Below are 25,291 nucleotides of genomic sequence, written 5' to 3' on the forward strand. Positions count from 1 at the left end.
CCTGTCCGCCGGCTCCTGTATACATCTCTCACAATTCATAATCTCCGGCGCCGGGAGATCGGAGCTCTGATTGGTGAATAGCTATTCACCAATCAGATCTCCCGTCTCCAGGCGGCGAATATGCTGATTAACTGCTGTCTATAAGGGGGGGCCCTGCTGTCTATAAGGAGGGGGGGCTGCTGTCTATAAGGGGGGGCTGCTGTCTATAAGGGGGGGGCTGCTGTCTATAAGGGGGGCCTGCTGTCTACAAGGGGGGGCCTGCTGTCTACAAGGGGGGGGGGCTGCTGTCTATAAGGGGGGGGCTGGTGTCTACAAGGGGGGGAGCTGCTGTCTATAAGGGGGGGGGTCTGCTCCCTAAAGGGGGGACCCTGCTATCTACAAGGGGGACAAGAGGGAGCGCTGTCTACAAGGGGGAGCTGCTGTCTACAAAGTGGGGGGGGGGGGCCTGCTGTCTACAAGGAGGGGCTTGTCTAAAAGGGGGGTACGGGGGGAGCTGTCTACAAGGGGGACAAGAGGGGGTGCTGTCTACAAGAGGGGGGGCACTGTCTACAAAGGGGGGCTGTGGTCTACAGGGATGGGGCTGCGGTCTACAGGGGTGGGTCTGCTACTAATGTCTGCAACTATCTGTACTACCTACAAGGGGATACTACCTACTATTTAGGTAAATCGTACAGCAGAGTCACCTGCACTAACTTTAATTTATATGTAGGTCAGGTGACCCAGTTTCTTCCGCTGCTCACCATGTGAACGTCAGCGCAATCGCTTCGGAGACATCTGTCTCGCCGCCAATGCAAATTCCCTGTTCTGCCCAATGGAGAAGAGAGAAATCTTGGCTCATATTACATAAGCCGCCTCCATTGCACACAACAAGAATCCACATATCAGCACCATAAGCAGCACCAGAAACCGGGTCACCCTGGGGTCAGATTCCCTTTAAAATAAGCTGGGGTGCTTCTTGCCACAAAAGATGCCTCACGTCTGCCCCCAGTCCCGTCTGTCTCCCCCTATACCTGGTCTCCCCAAGGCCTATCAGGACTATGCCGTGCCTCCTCATAGCCCCCTTCCTGGTAACACTCTGCCCCATGCCAAGCTTCATCCTCTGCCCCCCCTCCCCATTCCTTCTGAACTGCCTGCCGTTGATATGCATACCCAGGACTTCACTGTCCTCCAGAAGGAGACTCTACAATCGCTCCCAATGTCCTCATCCCATGTGGAGCGACATCCGGACAAAAAGAGGGGGAGACCTAAGGGGGGGGGTACTGTTACGCCGAGCGCTCAGTGCACCAATGATTGGTGCCTGGTCCAATCTGTCTAATTAGCCTCCACCTGCTCCCTGTCTATTTAACCTCACTTCCCCTTCACTTCCTTGCTGGATCTTGTTGCCTTTGTGCCAGAGAAAGCGTTACAGCGTTTGCTTTACCAGTGTACCTGACCTCTTGCTATTGCTATTGACTACGAACCTTGCCGCCTGCCCCGACCTTCTGCTACGTCTGACCTTGCCTCTGCCTAGTCCTTCTGTCCCACGCCTTCTCAGCAGTCAGCGAGGTTGAGCCATTGCAGGTGGATACGACCTGGTTGCTGCAGCAAGACCATCCCGCTTTGCGGCGGGCTCTGGTGGATACCAGTAGCAACCTAGAACCGGTCCACCGACACGGTCCACGCCAATCCCTCGCTGACACAGAGGATCCACATCCAGCCTGACGAATCCTAACACAGATTTGGTATAGTTGTAATCATACTGACCCATAGAATACAGATAACGTCAGTTTTATTGTATGGTGAAAAATTTTCTACTGTTATTTTGACATAAAATTTATATTGAACGTTTATATTGAACGATAAATGACTGACTGTAAGTAGTGTTGTATTAAGAGGTTAGTGTTATATTAAGAGATTAGTCGGCTGAAAACATTTTATCTCCTATCCAAAGGATAGGGGATAAGATGTGTAATCGTGGGGATCCCGCCGATCGGGACCCCCGCGATCTCCGGGCTGGCAGCGGCATAGTCCAGAACACAGAAGCTTGGAGCTTACGCGTTTGTGATGTAACGCCATAAACATGAATGGAGGGGGCGTGGAGGGCTTGTTCGACAGTCATCAGGCACAGTGCAGTGTTTGCTCAGCGCACCGAATGACAGGGGTGCCGCAGCAGAGATTGTGGGGGTCCCCAGTGGTGGGACCCCCACGATTAGACATCTTATCCCCTATCCTTTTGATAGTGGATAAAATGTTTTCAGTGGAGAACCCCTTTAAGAGGTAGCTATGTTAGAACAACCTTTAAGAGGTAGCTATATTAGAACAATATTTAAGTAAGAACTACATCCCACGAGGTTTACGCATTCAAACATTTCCCGCATATGGACGTTAAGATTAGGACTTCTGCTCTAAATGGAAAGAGGTCAGCAATAAATGTTCAACAATGTTCATTCAATTGATTAATGATCTGAATACAAGGAGTCTAGTGGACATTTAGTCTCAAATTGAGGCAATGACTAAACAAATATATAACGCATCAACCCCATCTGATATTGAGAGCTTCAAGAAAGAAATGGAGGATGCGCACGACGTATGGGAGAAGCAGATCCAGGCCCAAAAATCCAAGAAATTTCTGAGAGATCAATTGGATTTCCGGAACCAGAGGGTATATAAATTTAGATTTTCCTAGCTTGTGACGGAAAATATTAGTTAGCGAATAGACCCCAAAGTAGCCTCAGCTGAAGAAAAATGGAACGATCCAGTCGCCAATCGCTGGAATTGAGCAGATAGCGGGAATTCCAGTCGGCAACCATATTGGAGACCCCGGGGATATACTCCGCGATCGGGATTATTTCGCGGGCTAGGCAGAAGTGCCAGAAGTCCTTCGCGACGTTCGTCAGGACTCTCGATTTGGTGCCCCCTAAGCGGTTGACGTATTGCAACGCTGCCACATTGTCCATGCGCAGTAATACACAGCAATTGGACGCGTGTGGTATGAGACTCCTGACGGCGAAAAACGCCGCTAAGAGTTCCAATGCATTGATGTGAAGAGTGGCTTCGGATGCGGACCATGTCCCTCCTGTGGAGGAGCTTCCGTACCGGGCACCCCAACCCCGTCGACTCGCGTCCGACTCTATGATAACGTCCGGACTGGAATTGAAAATGGTCTTGCCGTTCCACTCTACGGCATGACGAAGCCACCATCGTAATTCCTCGGTGGTCTCCGGGCAGAGGGGAACCTCGTCCGCATATCTGAGACCCTGTCTCAGATGCATAATCTTGAGCCTCTGTAGGGCCCTGTAGTGAAGCGGGGCCGGGAAGATGGCCTGGATAGAAGCCGCTAGGAGACCCACCAGACGCGCTAGCGCACGTAAGGATAAACAACCCTTTCGTAGGACTGCCCTGATCTCTTTGCGGATTAGGGTAAGTTTTGACTTGGGAAGACGGAGGACGGCCTGATTGGTGTCCACCAGAAATCCCAAGAACTCCATCTCTTGGGCTGGGAGTAGAATAGATTTCTCTAGGTTGATTATGAATCCCAGCCCTTGTAACAATGACATCGTCCATGTCACGTGGAGATATGCTTGAGGTTTGGAATAAGCCATGATGAGGAGATCGTCTAGATAAATGATCAGACGAACACCTCGGCTCCTTAAAGACGCCACCACGGGTTTCATGAGTTTTGTGAAACACCACGGGGCGGAGGATAGACCGAATGGAAGGCAAGTAAACTGCCACATTCGGTCCCTCCAGAGGAATCGAAGTAGGTGTTGTGATTCCCTGTGAATCGGGACGGTGAGGTAGGCGTCCTTCAAGTCTATTTTCACAAGCCAGTCTCCCGGCTGAAGAAGATCCCGAAGGAAGTGAATGCCCTCCATTTTGAAATGTCGATACTTGACATGTTGGTTAAAGTCCCGGAGGTTGATCACAGGACGATAACCACCCCCTTTCTTTTTTACTAAAAAGAGATTGCTTACGAAGCCCGGAGAGGAGGGTTCCACCTCCATGACCGCCTGCTTGGCTAGGAGGTCTCGCAACTCCTTGTCTATGAGGGTAACGTTTTGGTTTGCAAATCGAATAGGGGGGGGGGATAACATTTAGAACCGGTAGTGACTGGAGGTCTATGAGAAATCCCGCTACTGTCTGTAGAATCCACGCGTCTGCCGTAATCGCAGACCAAGCGTGGATAAAATACCTCAGGCGCCCCCCCACAGGAATATGAGCAAGAGGAGTGAGAGGTGTACTCACCGGTAGGAGGTCTGGATCGAGGATAACCACGTCCGCCGCGGCCGCGCCAGGGTCTGCCCCGGGGTGGAAAGAAGGGCGCTGGTTGCGCCACAGGCATGGGATAGGATGGAGCCTGCGCGTATTGGAACTGAGAAGGGGCTCTGCCCTGTGGCCTATAGGATGGGGTGCGGCCGGCAGATCGGCCTCTACCTCTGCCGGCCTTAGGGAAAAACCTTATTGGTCCCCGATTTTTTTAATGACGTCTGGGCTTTGTCTAAGCTTGTAAAAAGCCCTACAAATTTGTTAATGTCCTTAATTAAGGAATCCCCAAACAGCATGCCTTCTGCTGAGGGGCCATGCTCAGATTCTGCCAGGTGGGACAATTGAGGATCCAGGCGCATCAATATTGATCGGCGCCTCTCTATGGAGCAAGTAGTATTAGCGCTGCCAGCTAGGCAGACCGCTCTCTGTGCCCACCCTCGCAATTGTTGGAGGTCCACAGGCTGATCAGTTGCAGCTGCTTGCTCCGATAGGTTCAAAATCTTCGTGAGGGGACCCATTAGGTCTAAAATGCGGTCCTGTATTGACTTAAAGGACCTCTCAATCCCTTTCTTAGGGAATTTCCCAGATTTTAATAAATATTTAGTTAGAATTGGGTCTACCTCTGGGGTAGCTACTGCCTTTCTAGGAATGAAGGGCCTAGGGCACTCTGCTCTCAGTTTATTTCGGCTAGTCCTATCCAGGGACTTACGTGCCCATGATTCTACGTATTTAGATACGTGAGGCAAGGGGGTCCATTCACCAGAACGGGGATGAGAGATGCCGTCTGGGTGGAAGAATGGTTCGCCTAGAGCATCTAGGAGGACCTCGCCCTGCGTTGCAGGGTTGGCGTCTGTGGTGATCGCCGTGTCCCCAGCATCATCATGAAAAGATTCAGACTCGGAGTGGTCCGACTCGTTGGAATTATCCGACGAGTCCTCATCTGAGGTGTCGACAAATGAGTCGGGTTTAGCCTGTCTAGCGGATCTATGCCCCTTCACATGTATCTCCCTGGGGCCCAGGGGTCAAGTGGTGTCTGAGGGATGCTGGGGTTGGTAGCTCGTGGTTGGAGCTGCCTGGAGCATATTGTTGTCTTCCCCTGCCGGGGAGTCATGTGCCGCCAGGGAATGTTTGCGTTTATGGGACGCTTTCCCTTTCTTAATTGGCGGTTCGCTACCCTGCGAAGGTAGCGGTAGAAAAGTCACTGGTTGTTGGGCTTTAGTGGTCACAGTGACTGAGGCCAGAGCTGCCTGGACCGACTGATTAATGAGGGCCTGAATCTGGCTTGCACTCATAAACTGTGCTGAGTCTGTAGAGAAGACCTCCCCTCTGAGGGGGGGCATCTGTAGGTTCCTCAGCCATGAAGGGGTTAACTTAATATGAGTATATATAAATATACAGTATTTCTGAGGTAAGTAGTTGAGAGACTCTTACAAGTAGGTATAAATATATCTATATATAACTATAAGGATATATAACTACAAAGGCTAACACTAATTAGGAGAGTGGAATAAATTCCCTCTCTCCACTGCTTACAGGCTCCTTCCTCTACGCCGTCCGCGCTGTAACTGGCGCTGCGGTGTGAGGAGAAGCCGATAAGCTCCAGTTCCCAGGGATGAAGTCTCGCGAGACTACCTCCCTGGAGCTGATAGGACGTCGCAGAAACGCCCGCTGCATACGTCAGCAGGAGCGAAAGATGTGCGAAGAAAGGAAGAAGGAAGACCCGCCCCCCCTGCCCGCGCGCGCGCGAAGAGCGCGGGCAGAAGGAGGAGGAAGGAAGAAAAAGGCGCAGAGGTAAAATGGCGCCGAGCGGGGGAAGGGATGGGGGGGGGGGTTGACAGGGAAAAAAGAGAAATATTCAGCGATATCTGAACCGGAGGGACGGCTCCGGTGCCTACATAACCCCAACACAGGAAGGGGAAAGAAACTATAGAGTAAGAAATAATGGAAAGTGAACCATATATATATATATATATAAATATATCTATTATAATATATATATATGTATAGGACAGAAGATACCTTAGGGTATCTGTACAAAATATCAAGTATACAACGTTACACAGTATATTATATGAGACTTATCTGTATGTATGCTGCCATGAGCAGAAAGAAAGAGGAGGGTCATCCTGGGGCAGTCCATTATATAGGGGCCACCAGCCTGGGTGTGGCTTACAGGATTACTAGGACTGCTGGGAGTTGTAGTTTTTTGATTGAAATTCTTTGTTTGAACTTTATTAAAAGAAGTTATAAAGGTTCTGCTATGGGCATTAATAAAGAAAGATTAATGCATAAGATATGAGCCTCCTGTCTGATATATAACTGGAAATATACAGGAAATGCCACTCGGATGAGATCACAGTCCATCTCTTCCAATACATTTTATGGTGGAGAGTCGGACTCCTCTTCCTCCAGTTTCCAAAGGGGTGCTTCACAGTCCTTTAAGAGGAAGAAAGACAACTATGATGGATCCAATAGACAAGGGCCCTCCTGGGGTACAAGACAACCCGAGACCCAGCGATCCACACTAAAGGTAATCATCCTTCCTAATCATGTTCTATCAGATGCACAATATGATGTACTCAGCTTAGGTCCTTTTTTTCTATCCTCCAGCATTAGTGTTGTTGAAACTATCAAAGATTTGCACCTTTTCGCCAGAAAGTTGGTTTTAAAGAGATTATTTCACCACAACACATCCGCAACTATCTGCACTACCAGGAAGGACATTATGGCCTTACAGACATTAGATGAACTGCATGATGAGAATAATCCAGCAATCAAGGGATGGTTTCCTACCACTTTAACTTCCAAACCAAGTAAGTTTCCACCCTTCTCTCTCTGTCCTAATATAGAGATGTTTGTCCAAATTGGTCTTAAATGAGGTAGAATCGATCACACCAAGTAGTGTATATGACAACTGCACTCGGGAACAACGTCGAGCCATCAAGGAACTGAAGGTTATGTCAGACGTTTTGATCAAGCCTTCCGACAAAGGGGTTAATATTGTTCTGTGGCCTACATCTTTCTATGAAAGGGAAGCGTTAAAATAGTTGAGAGACCCTAGATGTTATAAACAACTAACATTTAATCCCACTGTTCAATTTCAGGCTGAACTAAAGGACATCTTGAATAGAGCACAAACAAAAGGCATTATTTCAGCCAAGGAACTTGAATGTTTACAAATATTCAATCCTACGGTGGCAAAACTATATTTGCTTCCTGAGATCCAAAAACATGCCACCACCCCTTCAGGTAGACCCATCGTCTCCGGGCGGAATAACATCTGTGAGAATATTTGTAAATTGATTGACCATTTTCTTGGGCAAATGGTTTAAATATTACCTTCCTATTTGAAGGATACCACTGACGCTATGCGGAGACAGGAAGGTATACAATTGGATCCTGATATGACAAACGTTATTTGTGATGTCGAATCATTGTACACTTCAATACGACACGAGGATGGGATAGAAGCTGTAAAATCATTTTTGGTGATGTCAGAATTTGAGGTGGAGGTAAGCGATTTTATTCTTGAATTACTCCTCTTTGTGCTGACAATTATTTATTTTTTTGGCAGTCACTGTATCTCCAATTACAAGGGACAGCGATGGGGGCGGCCTGTGCACCCTCATACGCTAATCTCTTTCTTGGTGCATGGGAAAGAGAAATTTTTCTCACCAATACGTATATTGATGGCATAATTTTCATTTGGAAGGGTTCATTAGACGATCTACAGAGCTTTATCACTGATTTGAATAAGAACGAACATAATATCAAACTGACTTACAAGACTGGTAGAGGGGGGATTGAATTTTTAGATGTGCTTTTCTATGTGGATGATGAAGGTCTGCTCCATTCTGACCTTTTTAGGAAACCCACTTCCACCAATGCGTTATAAAATGCAAGCTCTGCTCATCCGAAGAAATTAATACAAAGTATTCCCACAGGCCAATTTCTACGCATTCGCCGGATATGTTCTACAATGGATTCCTTCGAGCGAGTGAACTCAGTCAGAGATTTTGTGACCGCTGCTATGCGGAAAATTGTATTCGCAGAGCATACAAAAGAGTGAAATTCACCAACAGGGATTTGCTATTGAAGCACAAAATGCCCAAAAGTAAAGACAATCAGGTAAGATTCATTACCACCTTCCATTCACAATCGCATCAAATCCGCATCTTCATCAAACATTGGGATATATTATTTCTGGATCCGATTTTGAGATTGTACCTCCAATCAAATCCATCTATTACATACAAGAGGGCACCCAACCTTTGTGACACGTTAGTTCACAGTCACTACAATGGTAAACAACCCTCGAAACTCTTTGGCTCCAAGGGCCCCAAATGCGGGTGCAGCCCCTGTTGTAATGTCATCACGGATACACACTTTAAGGACTCAAGTGGTCTGAGAGAATTCAAGATCACTCATACGATAAAGTGCAATACTGTTGGGGTGATCTATAACGCCAATTGTCCTTGTGGTCTTATTTATATAATTCATACCACAAGAGAATTCAAAAGGAGGATCCGTAAACACTTTCTGGGAATCATGGCAGCTTCAGATCAAGATGATGTCACCAAACTCACCATCATCCCCCGGCATTTCAAAATGCATCATGCGTGTGATCCGACTGGTCTCAAGGTAAGGGGCATAGATCGGAATTTTCATAGTCCCAGATGAGGCAATTGAAAAAAACTGCTGGCCCAATGGGAAATTCAGTGGATTTACAGACTGAAAACTGTCTGTCCTTTGGGTGTCAATGACTCATTTAACTTTGCTCTATTTTTGTGATATATTTTACAATATATTTTATGTCTAGTCCATCGTTCTGCGCTCAATAGTCATTAATGTCTGTAGTGTTTCTGATCCACTAGTGACTAACCTTGAGTTGCTCACTTTTTAGCTGCGTTTTTATTTTTCATGATTTTAATTAGATTTTGTCTCCCTTGTTTATGGTTCTTCTATGTTGATACCGCCTTTGCTGGATTGTTCTCATCCTTTGTTCCTGACTTGCACTTTAATTGAACATCTTTTGCCGGCCTTTGTATTATTACCTTATGGACTTATTTTTTCTTCCCCTTTGTTTTAAGTGTTTTCATTTTTATTATTAAATATATGGTGCCAGACCAGTTTTTTTATATATATTTTTTAAATCACCAATTTCTCTCGTATTATAATGTTATATAAATTTTTACACTAATGCATAAATTTGGATCTATATATTTAGGTCCTCATATTGTTTTGCACTTGTCACTTTATACTAGGTCTAGATTAGACCTTATTTAGACCCTTGTTTATCTATCTTGTTTAATTGTTTAGCAGTGCATACACGACAGCGATCATGATACTGGCAGCATGAGCACGGTCATCCGGCATAATTTGCCGGCGCTCGTGCGCTTGCTTCCTGCATTGGACAGGTCATGTGATCTGACAGGTCATGTGATCGCAAGCTCTGATCATCTGACAACACACATGACTCATAGCACCGGCACTTAATGCCGGCATACATTTTCTGGACCAGTTCATGCACCTATGCACGTAATAGGGGTAAGTCCTTGTTAATTTTCTAGTCTCTACACATATTTTATGGCTTGATCATGGACAATGATTGGAGAGGCAGTCTGTCTATCACACATATCAGTGGTTGTGTATATATATATATATATATATATATATATATATATATATATATATATATATAGCAAGGTGGTACCCTGGTTAGTCATGCCCCCTGAGGAAGCTCGTCTGAGTGAAACGATCGTTGAGGTTCGGGTAGGTATGGTCTGGCACCATATATGGATGAGGTCTTCTGTTAATACTAGAGCCTGTCAATTTAATTGTTTCCTTTTGCTTTCTGTGCATATTGTTTTCTTTGGTACTGTTATCCTTATATATTTACTGCTACAGCTTATATCCATGCCCTATTGGTCCTCCATACCTACCTTTTATGTGTGTTCTGGAGTCTTTTAACATTATGTTCTACTTTTTATACATATTTGTTTAATAAAGATTTATTTGTCTTTATGATATTAGTCCAGTGCACAATTTTTTGGTTCCTTTTTCAGTGTTGCAGGTAGCTATGTCTGTCCAATCCAAACCTTATAGCCCTATATCTTAGTACCTCTAACTTTTTCCAGTTTTTTTTCCTGTTCATGTAAATATAAGTTATATATATTAAAGTTCAGATGACACAACTACAATAATGCTGGACCTTGCATAAAAAAGGAGGCATTGCACGTGGACCATGTTGGCCATCCATTCCATCAGCACCCCATGGAAGAACTGCTTTCCGTGTATATGTATTACATTATTATCATATCAAGTGAGAAGATAATTCACAGATCTACAGCCAGCCTTTCAATTTCATCTAAGAAGAAGTCTAGATCTTCTTTGGTCACTTGTGGATTCACAACAATCTGCCTGAAGAAGTTGACTCTGCTTCCATGGGGTTGGTAGCCTACCATCATTGAACCGTTCTTCATCATTCTTTCCTTTATTACTGGAGCCACCTGGAGTGACATTTAATATTTTTCATTAGAATGTATTTATTGAACTTCAAAACACTGGGAGAATATACAGACTCAACATAGACATTACCTGTGGTTGGAGTTGAACCCAGAACCCCAGTGCTGGCCATTGAGATAACTAAAAGTAACTCAAGTTCAGAAGCTTGTTTATAAAACACCTTTTACACAGGGTGATTATTGGCCAAATGGGTCAACCCCATTATTGCCCCATGTAAAAGACTAGAGCTGGGATCATACAGCCCTAAATATCACTGCCAGTTGGCTGAATATTACCCTTTGTAAAGGGGATGTGTGGCTGACAATGGTTTAAGTAAGGGGTGCACCAACTATCTGACATTGTTTGTGGCCCTAATTTCATATTAAGAAATAGCATTGAGGAAGAACGATCGGCTCACCATGGTGCTGACAGACTCAGATGGACATGGCAAGGAGGATCAAATGTAACTTTAATAACCAAGATGCAATGCCTCTCGCTGCCCATGCGCAGCTTCCTCAGGCATGGAAAGGAAGCCTGAGGAAGCTGTGCATGCGCAACAAAACGCGTTACATCTTGGTTATTAAAGTTATGTCTGATCTTCCTTGCTGTGTCCATCTGGGTCTGTCAGTGCCGGTGTGACCTGGCCGGATCCATTGAAGTCCTTCTTCACTGCTATTTCTCATCATCTCAGCCGGAGGGCAGCAGACTACCCCACATTATTCTACGACTTTACCATTGTTGTGTATGAGCTTACACAACCTACCAGGGTGGGCGGTTTTCCTGTGATTATCCCACACCGGGTGTAGTCTGGTTTTATCCTATGGATTGCTTGTTTCTTTGTTCTAATGTCATATTAAGCAGTGTGAAGGCATCTTTAACAACTACCAATCTACTATATCAAAACAATATGACCACCAAACCCATTACATTAAAACCAGTATATTGTGTTAAGAAAAGTTTTGTCAGCCTTAGATGAGAATTCTCATTGTCATTACTTGGCAAATACTGTACAGAGTAGCACAATTCCAAGATCCACACAAGTAGTACTCACAACCTTACCCTTTTGTGTATGTACAATTTGTGTCTACAGCTACTCAGCAGACCTATATGTCTCTGTAGTTTTAGTCCCCTTGTAGCCATCTTCTTGCTAACCTGCATTCAGTAGATTAGTAAGAAGTAGGGAATAGATGGAGTACTATACATACATGAAATATGATAGACAGGGCTTAAGTCTTGCAGGAACACATAGGAACAGTGTTTATGTACTTTTTCCATTAGCAGGAGTCCTGCAGGACCAGCCCATGAGTGGAAATCTTGGGTGTGTTTTCACACTTTTTTCCCAGGACTTGACCCCTGACTATAAATGACAAATTGTCTAAAATGTTTCATACCTTTTCAAGTCTGGTCCAGAAATCTGGGGAATTCTCTTGGTTTCGAAGGCTTGGTGGAACATACCAAAAGCATAAGTTCACAAACTCTGGCTGTAGAACAATAAACATTAGTATGTATTATACTGTTTGTATACAGAATCCAAAGGCAGATGTGATGCACATGCTCTGTGTATCACACATTATTATTACTCCTAGATGTATTTACCAGTGTTTCAGACAGTACCAACCTACAGGGCAGGTATTTCACTAATAAAATGCTTGTGAATAAGAGCAACACATTGGAGGGAAGGACTTCCAATAAATGGTTTGGTACTTTTCAAGTATGTGTTGACTGGCTGTCTTGTAGCGTCTCTAAGTACACTACTATATGTATTGTACTATTCACTCCATGTTACATTTTTACTGTGTACTATACAGGAACCTGAAAAAGGTACCCGAACTTTCACAAAACTTTTGATTGTAGAGATCTAATGTCCAATCGGTAAACCAGCATGGAGAAGAAAGCAACTGAGTGTTTCTTCTCCCAGCTCTCTGTGTGCATGTGCCTTGAGATACATTATGAGGTTGTCTTGGTCACGTGGCACAGAGCTGGGAGAGAACATGTGTCATGTCCCAGTACGGGATATGTTCCTACAGTCCTGTCAGGTTGAGTCCCTGTACGTCCTCAGGGCTCACCTGCAGTGTTCCTCCCATAATGTGTATAAGTTATGTACTTAGGGTAAAGGACCTTTGATATAGTCACATGGTTGTTAGTCACATGGTTGTTATGTTTTGTTACCCAGAGGGCACCAGGTGACCAGATGACCCCAGCTAGCCTATGGGCTCCTTGCTCAGCCCCCCTTTATAAGAGGGGGAGGTACTACAATCTCGCTCTTAGATCCTGAGGTCAAGTCCAGTCCAGATGTCTCAGAGCTAGTGTCCAGCACATTTGGAGGCCTCAAGCCTGAATTGTAGCCTCAAGTCAGTAAGTCAAGTCATCGTTGTCTGCTGTCACTATCTCCAGTCAAATCAAGTCAGTTATAGTCAGCGTGGCTGCGCTAGAGTCTGTCAAGTCACTGCAAGTCCCGGCAAGCTGAGAGGTCCCTCGTGTTACTGGTCTCTGGGAACCTCACTACCCTGTAAAGTCTGTTATACTTGTACAACCTCAGTAAAATCTACCATTAACTCCTTAACAACGAAGGACGTATATGTATGTCCTCCGCCAGCTCCCGCGATATGCCGCGGGGTCACGCGGTGTCCCCGCGTCATATCGGGTCAGTCCCGGCGGCTATCAACCCGATCGCTGTGATGCCCTGTATTAACCCTTCAGACGCGGCGCTCAAAGCTGACCACCGCGTCTGAAATGAAAGTGAAAGTAACCCGGCTGCTCAGTCGGGCTGTTCGGGACCGCTGCGGTGAAATCCCGGCATCCCGAACAGCTTAAAGGACACCGGGAGGGCCCTTACCTGCCTCCTCGGTGTCCGATCGACGAATGACTGCTCCGTGCCTGAGATCCAGGCAGGAGCAGTCAAGCACTGATAACACTGATCACAGGTGTATTAATACACGCCAGTGATCAGCATGAGAGTGTGTGCAGTGTTATAGGTCCATATGGGAGCTATAACACTGCAAAAAAAAGTAAAAAAAAAGTGTTTATAAAGGTCATTTAACCCCTTCCCTAATAAAAGTTTGAATCACCCCCCTTTTCCCATGAGAAAAATAAAACAGTGTAAATAAAAATAAACATATGTGGTATCGCCGCGTGCGTAAATGTCCGAACTATAAAAATATATCGTTAATTAAACCGCACAGTCAATGGCGTCCACGTAAAAAAAATTCCAAAGTCCAAAAAGTGTATTTTTGGTCACTTTTTATACCATTAAAAAATGAATAAAAAGTGGGGGGGGCGTGGCTTGGCGCCGAGGAATATGGCCGCCTGAACCCGGAGCTCCATCCTCACCGCCGCAACATTAGCCTTTACAGCCGCACACAGCCCACTTACCTCAAGCCGAGAGGTACCCGCAGACGTCGGAAGACACCGCCGACAGATCCCCCCGCTCAACTCACCCCGAGAGGGATCAGGAGGTTCCTAACACAGACGCCATCCTCAGCTCCGGCCTCCCCGCCTGGCTCTCCAGTTCCCGCGCGCAATCTGCGCTTCCGCTCTGAGGGCCCTGCATTCTCCCGGACTGCTCCTGGACCTGGTCGGCACCCCCCCCCCCCCCATAAGTCCCCTACTGCTCTCCCAGGACGTAGAGACTGCTCCTTTGTGTGGAGGGGCTGTGTCCTCCCTGCCTCCCTCCTATCAAGCAGGGCTAATACAACAGCTGGAGGCCCCATCTCTGCTTCCCACTGCCACCAGTGACTTTAAGGCTGCCTCAGGCCCTACAGCTCTACTACTAAGAGGGCCACGCTGGCAGACTCCGTCCAGGGGCATCTGGGTCATACAGCCCTTCCCTCCTCCCCTCCCTGCACACTTTCTCCCCCCGCTCTGCCTGCTGCAGGAGCAGCTCCTGCCTCATCTGCTGTCCCACCACAGCCCCCTGCAGCGGAGGGTGACTGGCCCCCTGGGGTCCTCAAGCTCTGCCTCTGGTGACTCCTCTAAATCTCAGAGACTCATGTCAACTCAAGATTCCTCGGGGGGACCCCCTGGGGTTGTACCCTTGCGGGGCCCTGCGCCCTTACCGGGCCCTCCGGATGCTCACCGACCTGGGGCCCACCATTCAGCGTGGAGCGAGGGCCCAGACGTTGACTTGGACTGCTCGGGTGTACCTGCCTCAGCAGTATCCTCGTTGGACTTTAGCCAGGTCCTCTCTCATCTAAAGCGGATTTTAAGGTGCTTATTGAAGAAGTTAAGGATACTTGCAGAGCTGAAATTGCCCAAATGCATAAGGATCTCGCCCGTGTCTCCCAAAGGGTGGATGACCTGGAGAATGCCCACAATGCTACAAGATCCTACATCTGAGACCTGCAGGGGTCCATGTTGGCCCAGACAGCCTTCCTAACTGATCTCCATGCACATGTCGAAGATCTTGACAACAGAGGCAGGCGTAATAACATTCGTATCTGTGGGCTCCCTGAGGCGACGCAAGTGGAGGATTTACATGTCACCTTAGAGGCTATCTTTAACATGATGCTGGGGTAACCTCCTTCTCATAAGATTAAGCTGGATCGGGCTCACAGAGCCTTACCCCCGCGCCCCACGAATGGCCCTCCTCAGGATGTCATCTGCTGTGTTGCTGACTTTCAGCTCAAGGAGAAGATTATGTCTAAGTCCCGCACCCTGAAGACCTTTGATTTTGATGGGGCTCCCATCCAACTATTCCAAGATCTTTCCTGGATCACCTTACGTAAGAGTCGGTTGCTGCAGCCTCTTTTGTCTACCTTGCGCTCAGCGCAGATCCCGTATCGCTGGTCCTTCCCATTTGCTCTATTAGCTAGAAGAGATGGACACACTGCTGTCCTCCGAACTGTTGCTGATCTACCAGAGTTTTGTGCTGCTCTAGAAGTTCCTGTTCCTCAGCTTCAGGACTGGGACCTGATACCCCCCCCCCCTCTACCCCCGGTGTGGCAGACGGTCCGTGGAAAGCGTGCTGGTCGAGGCAAGAATTTTGCACCACCTGGCCCTTGGGACCCTGCTTTGCCTTGACTGTGAGGACTTGTGAGTTTTTTCATGCAGAAGCTGATTGACTGATGGCGAGACTTTTCATCTCACACCCCTTCACTCTGCTTGTTTTATTTTTTGTCCCTTAGTGCTGGGACCTGTTGGCAGTGTTACCCGCTCCTTTTGGAGGGTCCTCTGGACGGGCTGTCCTTTTGTGTGGCTTTTAAGGGGATATCCGGTTTTCTAGTGGTCATCTCTAGTGTGTTCTTCCACCTTCCCCCTTGGAGGCTATGACAAACGACTACTTGTCAGAGTTCACATTATCATTATTGATTTTATTGCTGTTCTTAGAATTGGTCTCCACTTTGGCCTCTGTGCCAATGGTTTGTCTATGGTACTATCTGTTGTTTGTTCCCTTCCTTTTGTACCTGTTGGTCCCCCCTTCCTGTGCCCCCCTGATCCCCTGTCTGATGTGTCCTCTTGGTCGGTCGTTCTCTCTTTGTTTTTCGTTCTTTCCCTCTAGGTCATGTCCTGCTATCTGGTGCTCAACACCCTCTGTCTGGCCTGATTGTACGCTATCATCTGATCTGAGTAAGTACTTTACACTGCGCCTGCCCCACACTTATTTACCCCCTCATGGCTAAGTGCGTTTCTCTGAATGTTAAGGGTCTTAACTCCCCCACTAAGAGACGTCTGCTGCAGCGTGAGCTGATAGCACTAAAGGCTGATATCACATTTATTCAGGAGACGCACTTTGACAGGACGGGCTCTTTCCAGTTCCTACAGCATCTCTACTCTCAAACATTCTTTACAGCCACTGATAGGAAGGTTGCGGGTGTGGCCATACTAGTGTCCTGACACTGTCCCTTGCAGGTTTCCTCTACCTATACCGACCCCTCGGGTAGATTTATTATTCTCCATGGTTCCCTGGGCGGCAAGCCCTTGCTCCTTTGTAATGTTTACGCCCCTAACACTGCGCAAATTCCCTTCTTATGTCGGGTGCTGAAGCGCCTCCATGCATACCTGCCTTCTGCCTGGCTCTTGGGGGGAGATTTTAACCTGTTTTTTTCACCCTCGACTGATCGTCACTCCGTGGTGGGCACTCGCACTTCTCACCCACAGTTGCGTCTCTAGACGCTTTTCCGGCGATTGATGCGTTCGGCGGCGCTTGTAGACCTCTGGTGAATTAATCACCCTTCTGATCGCTCCTTTTCTTTCTACTCCCATCCCCATAAACTACCCACGCGTATAGACTATTTTTTCGGCAATCTCCCAATGGTGCGGATGCTCTCAACTGCCTCTATGGAACCTATTTCCTGGTTCGATCATAGCCCTGTCCTCGTGACTTTCTCTCCCTTTACCTCTTCCCCCCTCATTGCTCAAGACTCCTTCTTCTCGGGATACGATCTTACAGAGCATTATTGACTATTTTGCCGAGAATGAGGGCACAGTGTCTTCTCCGGCTATGTTATGGGAGGCCCACAAGGCGGTGATCCAGAGCCATTGTATTGCTTTGGGCTCCAGGCTGAAACGTGATGCTCTGAATCGCTCCCGAGAACTTAAGGCGCAGGTTTCTGCTTTAGAGGCCACCTTGTTGACTGCTCCCTCCCTCACGGTCTTGAGACGTCTGGTAGAGGCCCGGTCCCGGCTGAGGGATTTGGCTCTTCATAGAGTCGAACGTCAGCTGCTTTTTGCTAAGCAGAGATTTTATGAAAAGGGTAATAAAGCGCACACGATGCTAGCGAGGCGTTTGAGGGACCGCGCGGCTACTCAGGCCCCTTCTGCCCTGAGGGACGCGACAGGAACTCTTCACTACCATCCGAATTCTATTGCTTTCCTCTTTCACGACTACTATTCTAAACTCTATTCCCTCCCTACTCAACTCCCCTCGGACCCGGACGAGCGAGCTGTGGCATTAGATTCTTTCCTCTCTAGATTTGACCTTCCGGCTCTCTCTGCCACTGACAGGGAGTCCCTGAACGCGCCAGTTACGATAGAGGAACTCGCCGAGGTGCTTAAATCTCTTCCGGCGGGGCGCTCCCCGGGTCCTGATGGAGGGGGGGGGGATACCGCAGACGTTTTTACACTCCTTGATTACCCTGATTCTGAAGCCGAATAAAGATCCTCATGACTGTTCTAGTTATAGGCCTATTGCCCTGCTGAATTCGGATTTGAAGCTATTCTCAAAGGTTCTGGCTACCCGTCTTTGTAGCTTCCTCCCAACACTAATTCATAAGGATCAAGTCGGTTTCATCCCCCGTCACCAGGGTGGTGATAATACTCGGCGGGTAGTCGACCTTGTTGATCTGGTCAACAAGAGGTCGGAACATGCGTTGATTTTGAGTTTGGATGCCGAAAAAGCATTTGATAGGTTGGGCTGGCCTTTTCTGTTTGCTACTTTACGTAAATTTGGAATCACGGGTAACTTTCTCACAGCTCTGCGGGGTCTCTACTCCTCTCCCACCGCCTCTCTCAAGCTTCCCTCTGACTCCTCCCCCTCCTTTACCCTTTACAATGGGACTAGACAAGGGTGCCCACTGTCCCCTCTGATTTTTGCCCTCTGCATTGAGCCGTTGGCGGCACTAATTCGGAATAGCCCGGATATTTCGGGTATTTCTTTGCATGACAGGTCTTTTAAGGTATGTCTCTTTGCGGATGATGTATTGCCTACCCTTACCAATCCCCTCTTATCCTTGCCCTCCCTATATAACCTGCTACATGAATATGGCCTGCTATCGGGTTATAAGGTCAACCTGTCTAAATCAGAAGCTATGCCTATCAATCTCCCTCTTCCTTTGGTGTCTCAACTGCGCTCTTCTTACTCCTTTCGCTGGTCTCCTTCTGCTATTCAATATCTAGGAGTCTCTCTCTCCCCTAACTATTCTTCACTGTACTCTGTCAATTTCCCCACTTTATTCCGGGAGCTCCGCGCCCTATTGGACAAATGGCAGTCCCAATGCATCTCCCTTTTTGGACGGATCGCCGCGGTTAAGATGACGATTTTGCCGAAATAGCTGTACTTTTTCAAAACGCTGCCGGTACGGGTTCCCCTGGTGATGCTGCGGTCGTTTCAGTCGGCTATTTTCCGGTTCATCTGGAACGCTAGACGTCATAGACTCCCTATGTCAGTGATGATGGCGAGTCGTTCCTTTGGGGGTACCTGACATGGTGAAATATTACGGGGCAGCCCATTTACGTCACCTGGCGGCATGGTCTACTCATCGGGCCTATAGTAAATCGATGGAGCTTGAGAAATTATGGCTTGCGCCAGTGCATCCTAATACTTTCCTGTGGTCCTTTCCACTCCCGCCCCCTCCTCATCCCCTACTAGGCCCAATGTCCTTCACGAAATATGTCTGGACCTACTGCGCTAGGCGATTCTGTCTGCTTTCCCCCTTCTCTCCAATGCAGTCCTTTTTGTATCACCCTGCATTCCCCCCGGGTGGTTCTTCTAGTATGGTAGGGGTGTGGGGGTCTAGGGGCTTATTTTGCTGGGCCGATGTGGTTAACCCGGTTACCCGGGTTCTCTTACCCTTTGTAGACTTGCAATCCCGTTCAGACCTCCCTGCCTCTGCTCAGGCCCAATATATGCAGCTGAGACACTACTTGTCTTCACAGTGAACTCGTTGGTGGTGTCTCTCCCTACCAGCTTTGAGAGGTTGTGTAGGAGTGGGCCCCAGACGAAGGGACTTCTTTCCAGCATTTACTCGCTTTTGGTTTCCCCCCCTGATGGAGCCGCCCCCTCTCATCGCTATATGGAGCGTTGGGAGGAAGCCCTCGGCACAGCCATTACGATTCCACAGTGGAGGGTGATTTGGGACCGGGCCTCCCGGGCCTCAATCTGCACTGCCTATAAGGAAACCCAATATAAGATGATTATGGGCTGGTATCATATCCCGGTTCTTCTAAATAGATTCAACCCTGATATCCCTCCTCAGTGTTGGAGATGTGGGGTCGGGTTAGGGAATACATACCACATATTTTGGACCTGCCCACTAATAATCCCTTATTGGACGCAGGTGCAGACTCTTCTTAGGGAAGTTTTGGGCTTTCGGGTACCCCTTGATCCCCTGGTCTACCTACTGCACTTATCTACCACAACCCTGGCTAAGAAACCGTTCAAATTGTTTTTGCATATAGTTCTAGCAGCTAAGACTCTAATTGCTAAGTATTGGAAACAAATTGCCCCCCTCCTGAGGGTGACCTCGTGGCCAGGATCAGAGAGATCCACTCCCTGGAATCCCTCACTGCCTCCCTGAACAACACTATTCCACACTTTCTCTCCATATGGGATCCGTGGGATCGTTACACTCACACATAATTCCTTGACCTATTCGTCTCTCTTTGACTGTCTCTCTTCTACTGGCTTTGTTTTCTTTTCTGCCTTTGTGTGTTTCCTCTCCCCCCCCCCCTACTCCCTGATGTTCCCTTGTCCTTGTTTGTCTCCCCCCCCCCCTCTTTTTAATGCTCGAACTCACATTACTTCCGTTGACCTTTGGAATTGCTTTATATTCTTTTGCAGACTTGTTTACTCATTTTTTTGAATGCTCCCTATATCTGGGGCTCTTCCCCCCTTCTTTGATTGTGTGTTGATATTTCTATGACAAAACTCTAATAAAAATTAACAGTTTAAAAAAAAAATGAATAAAAAGTGATCAAAAAGTCTGTTCAAAACAAAAATGGTACCGATAAAAACTTCCGATCACGGTGCAAAAAATGAGTCCTCATACCGCCCTGTACGTGGAAAAATAAAAAAGTTATAGGGGTCAAAAGAGGACATTTTTAAACGTATACATTTTCTTGCATGTAGTTATGATTTTTTTCCGAAGTACAACAATATCCAACCTATATAAGTAGGGTACCATTTTAACTGTATGGACCTACAGAATAATGATAAGGTGTCATTTTTACAGAAATATGCACTGCGTAGAAACGGAAGGCTCCAAAATGTACAAAATGCCGTTTTTTCTTTGATTTTGTTGCACAATGATTTTTTTCCCCGTTTTGCTGTGAATTTTTGGATAAAATGACTAATGTCACTGCAAAGTAGAATTGGTGACGCCAAAAATAAGCCATAATATGGATTTTTAGGTGGAAATTTGAAAGGGCTCTGATTTTTAAAAGGTAAGGAGGAAAAAACGAAAGTGCAAAAACTGAAAAACCCTGCGTCCTTAAGGGGTTAACCTTAACCTGGCCTTGGACTATCATTTATCCCTGCCTAACCTATGACTAACAGGATTACCTTAGGGGGATTACATAGGCAAACCACGCCCTGGTCTCATGAACATGAAGAGGTTATTACCATCTACCCCTTGGCAAGACCATCTGCCCCTTACACCTCACATCACACCCCGTGGCTCACCACACATGCTTACCACGGTCTTCTCCCAGCTCATTCTAGTGATAGGTTGGGATCTGAACATCCAAACCCCAACCAATCAAAACATATGTGAAAACTTAGTGATACTTCTGTCCATACTGGAAGTTATTCACCCACTTCTAACGCATCTTTTTTACTTTTCTATGTACGAACTTGCTTAAAGAGGTCGTGTGGTATAAAACTTTTTTACAATAATGTCCCCAATTGCCGGTCGCAGATGGGTCCTGCCTCTGACACTGATTGGTAAGGTGCACCGTCAGTTTCCCCGGCTCTAGACACTATGTTCTTGTCACGATGCCGGCTGGCAGGTAGTGGATCCTCTGTGCCAGAGAGGGATTGGCGTGGACCGTGCTAGTGGACCGGTTCTAAGCCACTACTGGTTTTCACCAGAGCCCGCCGCAAAGCGGGATGGTCTTGCTGCGGCGGTAGTGACCAGGTCGTATCCACTAGCAACGGCTCACCTCTCTGGCTGCTGAAGATAGGCGCGGTACAAGGGAGTAGGCACAAGCAAGGTCGGACGTAGCAGAAGGTCGGGGCAGGCAGCAAGGATCGTAGTCAGGGGCAACGGCAGAAGGTCTGGAAACACAGGCAAGGAACACACAAGGAACGCTTTCACTGGCACTAAGGCAACAAGATCCGGCAAGGGAGTGCAGGGGAAGTGAGGTGATATAGGGAAGTGCACAGGTGAACACACTAATTGGGACCACTGCGCCAATCAGCGGCGCAGTGGCCCTTTAAATCGCAGAGACCCGGCGCGCGCGCGCCCTAGGGAGCGGGGCCGCGCGCGCCGGGACAGAACAGACGGAGAGCGAGTCAGGTAGGGGAGCCGGGGTGCGCATCGCGAGCGGGCGCTACCCGCATCGCGGATCGCATCCCGGCTGGCAGCGGAATCGCAGCGCCCCGGGTCAGAGGACGTGACCGGAGCGCTGCCGCGGGGAGAGTGAAGCGAGCGCTCCGGGGAGGAGCGGGGACCCGGAGCGCTCGGCGTAACAGTACCCCCCCCCTTGGGTCTCCCCCTCTTCTTAGAGCCTGAGAACCTGAGGAGCAGACTTTTGTCTAGGATGTTGTCCTCAGGTTCCCAGGATCTCTCTTCAGGACCACAACCCTCCCAGTCCACTAAAAAAAAATTTTTCCCTCTGACCTTTTTGGCAGCTAAAATTTCTTTGACCGAGAAGATGTCCGAGGAGCCGGAAACAGGAGTGGGAGGAACAGATTTAGGAGAAAAACGGTTGAGGATGAGTGGTTTGAGAAGAGAGACGTGAAAGGCATTAGGGATACGAAGAGAGGGAGGAAGAAGAAGTTTATAAGAGACAGGATTAATTTGACACAAAATTTTGAAAGGACCAAGATAGCGTGGTCCCAACTTGTAGCTAGGGACACGGAAGCGGACATATTTAGCGGAGAGCCATACCTTGTCTCCAGGGGAAAAAACGGGGGGAGCTCTTCTTTTCTTATCTGCGAACTTCTTCATGCGTGATGAAGCCTGTAAGAGAGAATTTTGGGTCTCTCTCCATATGATGGAAAGGTCACGAGAAATTTCATCCACAGCGGGCAGACCAGAGGGCAAGGGAGTAGGGAGGGGGGGAAGAGGGTGACGGCCGTACACCACGAAAAATGGGGATTTGGAGGAAGACTCAGAGACCCTGAAGTTATACGAGAATTCGGCCCATGGGAGGAGATCTGCCCAGTCATCCTGGCGGGAGGAAACAAAATGTCGCAAATAATCACCCAAGATCTGGTTAATCCTTTCTACTTGTCCATTGGACTGGGGATGATATGCAGAAGAAAAATTTAATTTAATCTTGAGTTGTTTACAGAGAGCCCTCCAGAATTTAGACACGAATTGGACGCCTCTATCCGAGACAATCTGGGTAGGCAACCCGTGAAGACGAAAAATGTGTATAAAAAATTGTTTAGCCAACTGAGGCGCAGAAGGAAGACCAGGAAGAGGGATGAAATGTGCCATTTTGGAGAATCGATCAACGACCACCCAAATAACAGTGTTGCCACGGGAAGGGGGTAAATCAGTAATAAAATCCATACCAATCAGAGACCAAGGCTGTTCGGGGACAGGCAGAGGATGAAGAAAACCAGCGGGCTTCTGGCGAGGAGTCTTATCCCGGGCACAGATAGTGCAGGCTCGCACAAAGTCCACAACATCCGTCTCCAGAGTCGGCCACCAATAGAAGCGGGAGATGAGTTGCACAGATTTCTTGATACCCGCATGACCTGCGAGATGGGAGGAGTGACCCCATTTGAGGATTCCGAGGCGTTGGCGAGGAGAAACAAAGGTCTTTCCTGGAGGAGTCTGCCTGATGGAGGCAGGAGAAGTGGAGATCAGGCAGTCAGGTGGAATGATGTGTTGCGGAGAGAGTTCAACTTCTGAGGCATCCGAGGAACGAGAGAGAGCATCGGCCCTAATGTTCTTATCGGCAGGACGAAAGTGAATCTCAAAATTAAATCGGGCAAAGAACAGAGACCACCGGGCCTGACGAGGATTCAGCCGTTGGGCAGACTGGAGGTAGGAGAGGTTCTTGTGGTCGGTGTAGATAATAACAGGAGAACTTGATCCCTCCAGCAGATGCCTCCATTCCTCAAGTGCTAATTTAATGGCTAGAAGCTCTCGATCCCCGATGGAGTAGTTCCTCTCCGCTGGAGAGAAGGTCCTAGAGAAAAAACCACAAGTGACAGCATGCCCGGAAGAATTTTTTTGTAGAAGAACAGCTCCAGCTCCCACTGAGGAGGCATCAACCTCCAATAGGAAGGGTTTGGAAGGGTCAGGTCTGGAGAGGACGGGAGCCGAAGAAAAGGCAGACTTGAGTCGTTTAAAGGCGTCTTCTGCTTGAGGAGGCCAGGACTTGGGATCAGCATTTTTTTTGGTTAAAGCCACGATAGGAGCCACAATGGTAGAAAAATGTGGAATAAATTGCCTGTAATAATTGGCGAACCCCAAAAAGCGTTGGATAGCACGGAGTCCGGAGGGGCGTGGCCAATCTAAGACGGCAGAGAGTTTGTCTGGATCCATCAGTAGTCCCTGGCCAGAGACCAAATATCCTAGAAAAGGAAGAGATTGGCATTCAAACAGACATTTCTCAATTTTGGCATAGAGTTGGTTGTCACGAAGTCTCTGAAGAACCATACGGACATGCTGGCGGTGTTCTTCTAGATTGGCAGAAAAAATTAGGATATCGTCCAGATATACAACAACACAGGAGTATAACAGATCACGAAAAATTTCATTGACAAAGTCTTGGAAGACGGCAGGGGCGTTGCACAGTCCAAAGGGCATGACCAGATACTCAAAGTGTCCATCTCTGGTGTTAAATGCCGTTTTCCACTCGTCCCCCTCTCTGATGCGGATGAGGTTATAGGCGCCTCTTAAGTCCAATTTAGTGAAGATGTGGGCACCTTGGAGGCGATCAAAGAGTTCAGAGATGAGGGGTAAGGGGTAGCGGTTCTTAACCGTGATTTTATTAAGACCGCGGTAGTCAATGCAAGGACGTAGGGAGCCATCTTTTTTGGACACAAAGAAAAATCCGGCTCCGGCAGGAGAGGAGGATTTACGGATAAAGCCCTTTTTTAGATTCTCCTGGACGTATTCGGACATGGCAAGAGTCTCTGGGGCAGAGAGAGGATAAATTCTGCCCCGGGGTGGAGTAGTGCCCGGGAGGAGGTCGATAGGGCAATCATAAGGCCTGTGAGGAGGTAGAGTCTCAGCTTGTTTTTTGCAGAAAACATCCGCGAAGTCCATATAGGCCTTAGGGAGACCGGTTACTGGAGGAACCACAGAGTTACGGCAAGGGTTACTGGGAACCGGTTTTAGACAGTTCTTGGAACAAGAGGACCCCCAACTCTTGATCTCCCCAGTGGACCAATCCAGGGTAGGGGAATGAAGTTGAAGCCAGGGAAGTCCAAGGAGAATTTCCGAGGTGCAATTGGGGAGGACCAAAAGTTCAATCCTCTCATGATGAGATCCGATGCTCATAAGAAGGGGCTCCGTGCGGAAACGTATGGTACAGTCCAATCTTTCATTATTTACACAATTGATGTAGAGGGGTCTGGCGAGACTGGTCACCGGGATGTTGAACCTGTTGACGAGAGAGGCCAAAATAAAATTTCCTGCAGATCCAGAGTCCAAGAAGGCCACTGTAGAGAAGGAGAAGGCAGAGGCAGACATCCGCACAGGCA

At 47.8% G+C, this 25,291-nt stretch overlaps 1 protein-coding gene across 1 annotated transcript in view; it reads right to left on the reverse strand.

Moving 5' to 3' along the window:
• Nucleotides 1–10,270: 10,270 nt before the first annotated feature.
• Nucleotides 10,271–25,291, reverse strand: part of CSAD (cysteine sulfinic acid decarboxylase) — a 66,134-nt gene continuing 51,113 nt past the window's right edge. The window contains exons 14-15 of the mRNA XM_056560423.1: nt 12,141–12,230; nt 10,271–10,754 (exon numbers count right to left, since the gene is read on the reverse strand). Of these exons, the coding sequence (XP_056416398.1) occupies nt 10,581–10,754; nt 12,141–12,230 (264 nt within the window). The 3' untranslated portion in view covers nt 10,271–10,580. The remainder of the gene's footprint in view (nt 10,755–12,140; nt 12,231–25,291) is intronic.

This window comes from Hyla sarda, chromosome 2, assembly GCF_029499605.1.
Source record: "Hyla sarda isolate aHylSar1 chromosome 2, aHylSar1.hap1, whole genome shotgun sequence".
Lineage (NCBI taxonomy): Eukaryota > Metazoa > Chordata > Amphibia > Anura > Hylidae > Hyla > Hyla sarda.